This window comes from Diorhabda carinulata, chromosome 4 (assembly GCF_026250575.1).
Source record: "Diorhabda carinulata isolate Delta chromosome 4, icDioCari1.1, whole genome shotgun sequence".
Taxonomy (NCBI): Eukaryota; Metazoa; Arthropoda; class Insecta; order Coleoptera; family Chrysomelidae; genus Diorhabda; species Diorhabda carinulata.
The window spans coordinates 5899701-5912515 of record NC_079463.1 but is presented as its reverse complement, the minus strand read 5'-3'; the positions used below and the strand labels follow the sequence as shown (position 1 = coordinate 5912515).

General features: G+C 31.0%; 1 protein-coding gene across 2 annotated transcripts in view; it reads right to left on the bottom strand.

The window, feature by feature from the left end:
• LOC130892771 (uncharacterized) overlaps positions 1 to 12815 on the bottom strand; it is a 90990-nt gene that overhangs the window by 57585 nt on the left and 20590 nt on the right. For both annotated transcript variants that reach the window (XM_057798376.1, XM_057798377.1), the window contains exon 2: positions 6496 to 6601. In XM_057798376.1, coding sequence (XP_057654359.1) covers positions 6496 to 6601 — 106 coding nt within the window. The remainder of the gene's footprint in view (positions 1 to 6495; positions 6602 to 12815) is intronic.

Below are 12815 nucleotides of genomic sequence, written 5' to 3'. Positions count from 1 at the left end.
TTAGAATCACAAAACACAGTTTTGTATTTATCTCTATTACCCTAAAAATATCATTTTCGTGACTTAAATTAACTTTCCAAACATACCGAATATATGTAGCAGCCATCAATCAAATAATTCGTAGTTACATTATAATTTATAAAATTTTACTCAAATTATTTATATTTCAAACACTATTTGTTAATCAGAAGAAACCTAAGATCCAGACGATTTATCAACAAAGTCATATAAGAGAGTTTAGGTTGAGGTAATTGTGATTTACTCATAATTTTTCAAACGAATATCATTTTTCAGGAAAAAGACAAATATCCTTGTAAACGGAGTTGGTCACATTGTGATCTCGTCCAATTGATCCTGTTGAGTGAGAACGTCTATTCAATACCAAAATAAATATAGGATAACGAAACAAAAAGAAATATCTTTAGTATTATATCACAAATTCTATTTTCTCCAGCATCGTTTCCCAATAATTCCCTATAGAATTTGTATTGTTAACATCCAAAAGAACTGAACCCATTTATTTATTTTCAGATATCGGTTGTTGTCGGGCAGTTTCTGTTTGTTATGAATTTATTCAAAAGCGTTTCAATACATTGTCAATAAATGATGACGGGGCAATCCTTGATTAAAAATTCTTTCCTCGTTTTCAGCGAGAACATTACTGGAGAAATATTTCCATAAAACGATTCGATATTATACAAAATGCAACAACCACGAAGTACTCATCATTAATATTGCTGAAAATAAATTAGTTTTATATTTTGGAGAAAATTATCAGATTATTATGTTTTTCCATTCTAAGTATTAACATAACATTTGAAAATTCAATAGTTATTGAGGGCGCAACTATACAATGTCAGTTTCCCCAGTAGGCACCAATTAATTGATTTTAGTTTAATGGACAGAGATTAATTTTGAAATTAGTTGCAACCAGAGTTTCAGGGAATATAATGGTCTTGCAAATTTGCAATTATAGTCCGTATAACTGAAACTTTTTTTCTCTAAACTGAAAGTTGATTGAAATGAGGCTAGAAAGCTACAATCCAAAATATCCAGAGTCTGCATTCTGACACCGCCAAATCTATACGAATGAATTTAGACACTCAAATCATGTCTCGATATACTATCAAACTTTGAGATGTGTTAGCATGAGCAATAATACAGGAAACTTCTTTGAAGTAGACACAGCTAATCAGAGAGTTCAGATAATCCTGAAAATTCACAACATCAGCCTTTGTATCCTCGTTTTTCCCGCTATTTTCGGTACTTCGGTTATTTTACTCTGTCTTTTTCTTACCATTACCGTTTACCGTTTCACTTGTACATATTATGTACTGTTGTTTACCTTCAGTTTTATGTCTTGGCCTATTTCTTTTCCCCAGAATATGATCTTATTCAAAGCATAGTGTATTTGATATGTTTTTTTACTCTGTTCGCTATCTCTAGGTATATCTACGTTTCTATCTTCTGTGAAAATTATTCCCAGGTGTTCAAATCTACTTTTTGTCGATTTATTATGAAGAACCTGGCATGAGACAAGCATGGGCCTTCTGTCTGTCGTTCTAATACATCGCTCCACTCAAACAGGTGCTAAATACGACTGGTGTCTGATATTTTAAACAAATACAGTCTACAAAAAAACCATTTTGATGCTATAGACATCACCGACCATTCGGAATACTGATGGCGCTTGGACAAAGAAGAAACTGCATACCACGAGTTTCGAACATATGAGAAAGCCTTCCAGTTTATCTAATGACATTAAAAAGATTAAGCATAAGTGCCTGATTAACTTTTTCGTTGATATGGATAGTTTCAACTAGAGACGACAAGTCTATGAAAATTGCTTTTGAATTTTTCTGTGGCTATGTCTGCAATGGATAATACACACGCTCCGATTTAAGCGTATCGCTTATTTTTTCAGTTGATCACATCGGTAACTATTAAAAATTTTTATTAACATTTCAAGTCCTATTTAATCAGTTCCGTTAAATGTTTACTATGTGATCAAAGTTGAATTCAAGCAAAAAATTATTAGATTTGTTAGCCGTGAGGGTTTTCATTTGTTCAAAGTCAGATAGCGTATCTGGAATTGTAAACAATAATTCAGCGACGCTCTGACTAAATTAAAAACACACCTGATAAACAAGAATACTAACGGTAAAACAGCAGAACAATACAATGTTGGTTATAACAGTCGAAACTGTTTGTTTTTTTAGTTTTTTAATTACCAATTTCAGTTTATATTGAGTTTGGATCCTTGGTGATAACGCGAATGTTAATTTTAGCATATCTAACCTCACATTCCATTCAACTTGCAGTTACATCAAATTGTGTTTGCTTCAAATTATTAATTTGAGAATATAAAATGTATATAGTGCATCATTTATAATTTATTTTGTCTTAATATAGCCAATACCAAGTCCTTCTATTCAATTCTGAGGATCTATTTATTGATGACTTGATAAAAGTAGATTCTCAGTAGAACAGTTGAAAGCAGTGCTGGTAAGAAGTTATATCTTATTTGAAAGAGCAGAGTAAAGCGACACCCATGCTGCAAAACTTTTATACTACTGATAGTCAAAAAACATCGACGGCTGGTTTGTATGTCTGCCACGACTAAATGATGGAAAGGATTGGACGATTTTGACCAGACTTTCATTCGCAGAAGCTGATGTTGTATGGAGTAACTTCGGCTACTTACATTTTAGGAAGAAGAAGATAGCGCAAAGTTAAAATTCAAAACAATGGGCGCCAGCAGACAGGGACAGGGAGGGCATACCCCCCTGGAACCGTGAGCGTTCAAAATAACTTAATGAACAAAAACTAAAAATTAATTAAATACTAAAACGGTGATTAAAAATTTTGTTTTATTTGCACATACTCAAAAAAAAGTTTCCGCAACTATTATATATTAACATAGAGCCGGTTTTTAAAAGAATGTTTGTGATTGGTCAATGAAATCACTCAATAGTTTTGATATTTTATCTTCTTTGTTAATTATTTTATTTTTCAATTTTTTGGAATTTCTCCTTTTATTATTTAAACTTCTTTCTTTATTATCATCGAATTAATGAACAATGATTTTTCATATATTCATTTTTTTGATGAAGTTTTCTTTATTTGTTAAAAAATAAACAATTACATTTATTTTCAAACTCTAACAATACTGAAATAAAAAAATGTTTTTTGATAATTCGTATTTTTTATAATTTTTTATTTAATTGAAGTAAGTTGCCCCACCTCCTGTATAGTTTTCTGGCGGCGCCAGTGAATGAAATTATATCATATACCTTCTATATTTCCATTATTCTTCCTCATGTTGGAGAGGGATATGAATAGTATTCACCGAGTAGTAGCGGACCCTGAAACTCAGTATTTATGTTGATGTTCACAATCCCAAATTTAAAAAAAAAATTGTATGAATGAATGAAAGCTTGAGATGGCATTTCCATCGTAATTTGCACACCAAAGCTTTGCGAGTGATATCATTCCAAAGAAATTGTATAGAAGGCCGTATAATGCGGAAAATATGAGATAGTACTATATCCCATATAGTCCCATATTGCAATCTAATTTCCTTTTTGAATTCAAGAGATTGCAATTCCCTATTATTGTCAGTTTTGTTTTAAAAACAAGTCATAAGAGCAAACGTCAAGCAGATCTGTCATAGAACTAGCTGAGCTCTATTTAACCCGTGGCAAAGTCACGTGAGAGAAATTTCACTAACGTTTTTGTTTTACCCTATAATATGAAAATTTAAACATTTGTATATATGCTCCCAAATAAAACTAATACAAAAATATACGAAAAAATCAATATAAAGTTATAAAAACGATATATAATCGATTCACAAAGTAGAAAAATAACTAATACGCGATCCACACTCTCCAAAAAACTACAAGAGGAAACGCGAGTGCAAAAGTATGAAAGATGCGTTCGCCTCGTCCTAATTATTTCTTCACGTAACATGCAAAATTATCAAGTTTCAGTAAGTTCTTCTAACAGAACGTACATTTTGCTAAATTCAAAGCGAAATAGCGAGTATCAGCTGGTTGGATATAATTTTTTGTAATACAAGTTACTCTTCGATATTATCACCTACCACCTAGCTAATATTTGAAAAATATTATCACCTCCACGCGAAAATTGATTAAATTTTCCTTTTTTGTCGCGACATTGTTCTGTTTCTGCGGAGTTGTCAAGAGCTTTCCGTCTTTGACGTTATGAAAGCATGTTGTAATGAATAAAGCAGTCAGAGACGTTGATTTACATTCTAATATACAATTTTAACTAATTACAGTTAGGGTAAATGGGAGAGGGAGATGCTGATGCCGAATGAAACGGTAATTTTTTTTTCGTATTTCATTCTACAGAAATCGTTGTGAGTTGATTTTGTAGAACCGTCCTCGGAGTAATTGAAACAACACGTGCTCATAATTTGCATTTGGTTACACATCGTTCGTGTTGCGCGTTCCTAATGTTTGCAAGAAAATTTATTCCCCTAACAAAGTGGAGTCTTTAAACTAAATGTATGAACTCGTTACCAGTAATACAAAATTTTTGTTCGACTTTGTTGTACATCTACCTCAGGGTAATCTTGGTAAACGTTGATGTAAATGGAGGAGAAATAAGTTAATTCAAGGAAGACAGCCGGTTTAAGAATGTGAGAATAATATAATAATAAATTAGACAAAAAATATTTTAATACTTCATAATTAAATTTTAGTTTAAAAACACATAGCAAAAAAATCACAAATGAGAAAATTAATACCAATATTATAAAAGGAGGGTTATTTTATATGACATTTTTAAACTAACTTTTTGTAACCAATTGATCTGAGTGTATACTTCGACTCAATAGAGATAATCGTAGAAAACAAGGAAACACAAAGTAGTATACCTCAAGGTTCGATACTAGGCCCAACTTTGGGAAATATCTTCTACGACTATGTCCTTAGCTTGGATCTGACAAGAAAAAGTAAATCACTTACAGATCCTGAACACCTAATAATCATTGTTGAAAAGGGAAAGTAAATAAAAAAGAAAATAGATCTGAGTTTCCTGTGCTAATAATTTTTTTTGGTTGCTGAAAAGTATTCAATTGATAGGGCTTCCCTTTCCATTAATCCTCTCCTTCCCCAACTTCTTAGTAATCTAGAAATGGCTCACTACGTGAAGAAGTGGGTCTCTTATGTAGCTGAATGAAATATACATGTGGTACGTGTTTCAGGTCAGCATAACGGGTGTAGCTTTTAGCGTATAACCAATAGATCTAGGTTCAATCCTTTTTCCGGGTCGTCCAAATTATTTTTCCGTTACCGTACTCTCTAAGTAAATTTTCCTCTTCCTTTATTATCCATTTCCACATTTACCTAACTAGCTTAAAATGGTTATATCGACATAAAGTATTAATTTAAAAATATCATAGAAAGCACGCTATTATAATAATGACATTAATCTTCTCAACAGTAATTTTATTCCTATCCGAAAAATCGTTTTATACTTTTTTGTTAGTATAACTGTATTTTATTTTTTGCTTTATAGTTCAATTTGCCATTCTAAGCTCGTCTTCAATATGTACAGCTTTGTTGATTTGCTCGATTTTGTAAGTCTGGAACTGCACGCTTACGTAGCCCGCTCTATCTTCCTTACTCTCATGCGAAAGATACAAAAAGAAATTACAAAATAATAGTTTGTTTATGAGGTAAAGTTTGAGATATAAAGAGCAAGAAAAAGGCAATAAATAATTTATTAAAAGATAGTTTTAATAATTTTTCTATTTTGGCTAATTACAACCATAGAGACACGAACATTTTCAAAGAAATGAGCCGAATGAAGCTTTATACGTGTCTCTAATTTCAGCTTTAACTCACGGATGAATACTGTCCACGGATAAATACCATCCACGGATAAATACCACCTAAAGATATGCCATTTCTAATCCCAATATATTTTTTTCATTCATTTAGAACGAATTATACAAAAAATTGATTAATAAATAATTTGATTTGATTTGATTTGATTAGTAAGTCCGTGGCAATTGGATACGGATGATTAGGTTAGTTTAGTTTTAAAATTTCCGTGTTTCTAAAATTAAAATTAGACCTCGGTTTTTTTCCGGTGGTGATTTTGGATCATATGGTAAGATTTAGAGACACGGAAAAAAGCTTCATTCTGATTCGTTTTTATAAAAATTTCGGGGTCTATAAAGTTAAAATGATGATGATATTTTTGTCAGAATCTTAAGCATAAATTATGTAGTTATTATTATAATTAAGTATTACACATGTTTTATTTTATTCCATATAATTCACCCTGAAATTTTTTGATTATATGCTTCAAAAAATCGAATGAAATTTTAGTGAACCTATATTAAGAATAACTTTATATAGCTTATTAGCATCACATCCCAATACTGTTTATTTTTTTTTAGGATTGGAAAGACCTATTAACCCATTTTATTAAATAAAATTGATGATACAGATATTTTACCTGCTCTCGTACCAGATCATCCCATCCATTTCCTCCTTGCCAAACTAAACCAACTTGATGAGATAGAATTGGTAGATTGCATACAAAACAAATGGAGGTCATGGTCCTGGAAAACAAAATTTATCACTGCTAAATATTATTCTATAACAATACAATTGTAAACTAACTACGAATAAATTTCTACTATAAAAAAGTTCTTCGCCACATCTGTCTGCTTCAAATACGAGGATTGGTACTTAAGTTTTGAGATAGGCAACTGTGACAATCTTCCTTGTGTTTAGTCTATCCATTTCTCTTATTGATCTCAATTTTCTTTCCTTTATCTTCGTTTACTGTTCTTATTATTCCCTTTTCCATAAGATTTTCCTGGATTTGTCATTTCGTATTGTTACTTTTACTATTGATTTTCTGATGAGTGTTTTATGTTTTTATTCAATGTGTGACATTTTATACTAATGATGGAACCAAAAACAAGGATTTGTTGTAATTTCTTGAATAAAGTGTCCACGTATACGGCAAAAGGTAAACTTTCTAATTAAATATATTCACGAAAGAAAGGCACGATTAAATCGTTAAAAGTTCCTTCTGATTACGGCAAATTAAATAAACTAAAAACTAAAAAAAAGTGCAGTACAGCCTTCGCCTCCAACGCCTCTTCAAGCTTCCAAAAAAAATTACTCCCAAAGATACTTTGATGAAGAATCAAAAATGGTGTAGCTCTAATCCTAATTCAATGGAAATATATAGATTTATTTCAGAAATAGTTTTTTTAGCAAGATCTCTTCCAATTTCATAGAAGCCATTATGAAGTTCTTGGTGCTGAATTGTCAGTTAAGAAGTCAGTTTTTTACAGAATATATTTATGGAAAGTTGTAGGCAAAATTGGCAAAAAAAATGATTTAATGAAACAATATGACAAAATTTCCTTTACAACAAACATTGGGAATGAACCAAGTTCAAACGTTTGATATCGGCGCACAGCATAGATGAAAGAATCACTTCATGTGATTCAATTTACAACTTGAACTGTATAAGATTTAAGTTTTCATTTATTTCTTAACACTGAATTTAAGTAAGATAATGAGGGAATGTTTGTTTAGCAGTTTAACATCATTTCCAAATAGATCGTATTAATATTTTCTGATAGTATTGAACCTTCATAATGGATAAATCTATAATGCTACAATACGAACACACAATGAGGGCGATTAAACTGCTAAACCTCCATTTTCCCCGACTGTACTTTGTCCATTTGTTTATTCACTTTTTGATAAGTTGAAAATAAAAATAAAACATTTTGAGATAATAAACGAATGAACAAAGTTAGAGCCGATCTCTCATCTGCTTCCGCCTCCGGTTCCGACTCCGACTTCGGTTCCGATATAACCACTTCGTCTACATCCCTATTCTATGCTATATATAGATCTTTTAGCTCTACTATTTTATTCCCACTATAACTATATTCAATATTTTTGATACAACTATTTGTAGTGCTATTATCATTTATTCTATTTCTAAATTTTCGTGTCCCATCCTCTCTTGTGTATATCGAGTCTTTTCATCTCTATTTCAGAATTGCATTAACATTACTAAACACCCCATTTAACCCTAACATTCCACATTTGCATGTTTTTCCTCTTTCTTTCTACGCATTTTCTCTCAAGGATCTTTGAAACTATTAATCTTCACTAGGCATGTAGTTCGTGTTTTGATTTTATTTTTACTTGTTTCTTGATTGAAATTTTCTTTTGATTATTGTGTTGTTTAATCTTGATCTTGCCAATCTATACATTCCCCTGCTGAGGTTTGATTTTCTATTTCCTCATTCTCTTTCCTAATATTTTCATTTGCTTTTTGGATTTCTATGTGCTCTTATGTTTTTTTTCCTAATTTTTTGTTCAATTTCTGACATTATTTTGCATTCTTCTTATTTTTCTCTTTTTCTCTATTCATTATCTGTGCTATATCTTTGCTTACCACTTTGATAAATTACTTTAAGAAGTTATATCCAGTTATAACCTTGATTTTTTACTTTGAGTCATATTAAAAGTTAAGTGAATAATAAAATATTTTTGAAATAAATCAAGTAGAAGCTCTAAGCATTATATATTTGACAACTAAAGATGAAAAACAAACATTCGAAAAGTTATTTTTCTGTTGAATCGATTAGTCTCTAACACTTGGGCCGCACCAGTCGAGATTTTTTTAGAAAATTTTATAGCAATCTTAGCATTAAATGATCCGTACAACGTAATCGAGTTTGGCATGTTTAGAAATATGATTATTTGTTGATATGATTTACTTTCAAAAATTTATATCGCGTAGTTATATTTTCATCCAAAATGAGGGAAAGTTTTTGAAAGGGTTTATGGAAATTTGTAGAAAGCAATGTTATTTTTTAATTAATGAACATGAAAGTAACGCAAACAGCAGCGATAGAGGTCTTCAGAAATATATATGAAAATAAAAAATATATTTTCTACCTTTTTTAATAACTCTAGATGAGGCTGAGTCTACCAGCATGATCCCGAAACAAAACAAGAGGCTAAAGAGAGGTACAAACCCGATACTTCGGTTCCAATGCGAGTTAATGTCCAAAAATAGAACGAGAAGGTGGAAGGACAGTTTTTTGGGATGAAAAAGGAATTTTAGGTATAAATTAATTATCTCTACAGTGGCAAACAATAAACGGGGAGCATTGTTGTTATCTAAATATGTACATTGCGATAGCTCAAAAAACATAATATAAAGTATATAATGCGGGGGAAATGTCATCAAACGTTAAAACTTATTCTGGAACAAAGTATATATAAAGTTTTTAAAACTTTAGTACGCTTATTTTATATTCGAAAACAATGTTATTTGTTATATTCTTTGAGCGGGTCAAATACATTGTTTAGTTATACCAACAGAATTCAATCAAAATAGAGAGGGAATTTCCAGTGGTCTGGGATTCTGTAAACTTGATTTCGGTCTAAATATTTTGAAGAAAGAACGTTCTAGTTCAATACAGTTTGAGTTCGGTTGTGTTTTGGAACATTTCTATGGCCTTATTATAACGGTTACTGCTCCGAGTATAATCTCAGACAGTGTAGTTTGCTAGTCAATAACTAGTTAATTAACGACTGGAATTTCTATAACCAGGAAGTTGTTTAAGTTATTCCATTCAAGTTTATTTTTATTTATTTAGTCCTGATAGAAAATATATTATTAGATAATTTAGTTAAGCTAAATTCCTCATAAACAATATAATTAATAATTAAAGTGAAATTAAATATTGGTTGTTTCCACTTTGAATTGTTTATAAATACAGGACATAACGGGACTTAATGAAAAAAATTCGGGAGTGAGTAGACGACGTGAAAATAATGCTATTACACAAAAAAAAATTTCTCATACAACCCCTCGTTTCTGAGTTATAGGCATTTAAAGTCGCTTATTAATGTGAGTAATACGGGTGCCGCGTCAATTGAACAAAAACAGCGACGTGCAGATGTTTCTATGGAGTGTTTGGTGGTGATTGGGTCCATAGTGGGTCCATTACTTCACACCCGAAACAAAAGAACAATAAAATCAATCGACTGAAAAGAGAGAAACGGCTCCGCATGGGATAATTTTCGTTGACTATCTTGAAAAAGTAAAAACTATCAACGGCTTGTATGGTACGAATTTATTGTAACATTTGAGTGATGAAATCAAGCAAAACGACCGTATTTGGGTAAGAAGAAAGTGTTGTTTCATCAAGACAATGCACTAGCTCACACATCTGTTATTGCAATAGCCAAAATTAAAGGATTGAAATTTGAATTACTACCTCATGCACCCTATTCGCCAAATTTAGCCTCCTCGGATTATTTTCTGCTTCCAAACTTGCAAAAATGGCTCGGTGGTCAAAGATTTTCCGACAATGAAGATTTGTTGTCGGCATTTAATGACTATTCTCATTATAAAAATGATATCGAACTTATTAAACAATATATTTTATCCAAAATTGTAAATTCATAGTCAACTTTTTTGTAATTTTGAATTACCATTATTGAAAACATATTTTCGGTTATTCGACAAAATTTCATGAAAAATTAGCTAAGTAAAAAAGTTTTGGAATAACAATGTTCAATCAATGATTAGAATAGGCCAAGTAAACATGAAATATTATAATCTGTTTAATTATTTTTTCAAAGTGCAATATTTCCAATTTCAGACAAAATTCAATAAGTATCAAGTACGAAAATGGCTTTCAATTACTAAAAATTCAAATCACTGCTTCGTTGTATCCGTATTTCTCTGATAGAAATTATAAAAGAGATCTCGCGGCGTAGAATAATGTTGTTTTATTTTGTATTAATCACTCGTCGAAGTGAATGTGTTATTTCGGGAAGAGTTACAATTATGAAAGATAATATTATGCTGTACAAGTTTGACTGATTCGTAGTAATATGAAAAGATAACCAAGAAATAACGGAAAATATTTAATAAAGAAATAAACCATGCTATCGTATCCTAAAATAACCTAAATCGACCCCAAACAAGTGCAATCGTACAAAAATACAGTGATAGAAAATCAAGGAGAAAAAATAAATACTCAATACTACTCACCACCTTTTGAGGGTTATATCTCGGAAGGGTATGGGCTGAGGAAGATTTTTATAGGAAAGCCCCATCATAATTTCTAACGTGCAATCACCTCCTGATTTTTTTCGTATTAATTTTGAAATACTTTGTACAAATAAATCGTCCGGAAGATGTTGTGCTCAGTTTTTTCATTTTCTCCTGTACTATCTGAGCTAATTGTCCTGTACCAACCTACGAATCAATTTATAAACAAAAAACTAGATTTAGTTGTCAATATAAACATCATCAATCTGAGATTTTTTTCTTTAGTAAATGTAGTTATTTACTTTCTAATTTTGCAGTTGCAACATTCTAGGAAGTTCAGAGTGAAAATTGTCATCAGTATTTCATTGGAAAGACGTATTATTAAAACATTGTAATGTAAATATTTTTCCTCGGCTTCATTTATATCTCGCACTATAAAGAATGAAATAAAATTTCCTTCTAGCAGAAATGGATTTGGTACATAATCATCCGGGGCTCAACAAATAATAAATTCAGTGAAGGAAAAGTAGATGAAACCATTATATTCAAAAATATAACAACACTTTAGTAATCTCCATTTGTAAATTCAGCCGTCATGCCGATGCATAAATAATGAAAATATTTTGAGGAATCATAATAGTCTGATTGTAGAGAAGGAAATCATCTGTTACAGGGAACGCTTCCCACGAAAACCAGGTTATATATAGTGGGGTGAAAACTAAAACTAGAGGACTTTTCGACAATTGTGATGGGGTTGACCCGATCATGATCTGATCGTAGTCATATGATATGATCCTGTGTATTGCAGACATGTAGGTAAATGCATTCCATTTGCCTACGGTTTTTTTTGAAGTCTAAAAATTATTTATTTCTTTTAAATGGCTGAGTACTATTGATCCTCACTTTGACATTGATAGATTAGTGAAGTTTGCGGTTTATGTACTTTCCGGCACTTCAGCATAAAAATAGCTTATTAGTGTTGAACTTTAGTTCAAAATCTATGTGAATCGTTGATTCTTTTTATTTAAATTCCCACCAAAAATTGAACGCGATGTGCGGAAACTGTGATCGAAATCTCGTTTTGGGTTAAGATCTGCAATCAGCTGATAAGTGATCTACCAGATTATAGTTTCCGACGACGTTCCAAATAATATTGAAATATCAACATGCAGAATAACTCGCGCAGTTATATTAAGTACTATAGAACAGTCTAGTTTTTTAAAGGCTTTAATAATAAAATTGGAAAAGCGTGGAGCTGATAACTGGATTTAGAAAATACGTTATTCGCCCTTGCTTAACGATTTAGCATCCAATGTTGTTTCTAAGGCTATTTAAATTTCATTTTTCAATTTTCCGTATTATATTTTGTAGTTAATAAATTACAAGTCCCGTGGGATTCTATTCTTCAAATTTACCTATACGATTTTGTACCTATAAGTATTATAAAATACTGTTTCAAATTTCTACCTTCAAAAGAAATGCCTATAATGTTAAAATATTCATAGAGAAAGCCAGCGTACTCAAGTTATCCCAAATGGTATAGTTTTGGGACTAAAAATCTCATCATATATCATAAACAAGCACATATTTCATTTTTGAAAAAACATGGGAATTCGTACCAAAGTTTACAGTAGATTTAATAAAAATGAAGAAAAATAATGTAATAAAATTTATTTGTTTTTTGTTGATCTCAATACATTAAAAGTTAATATAAACAAAGATGT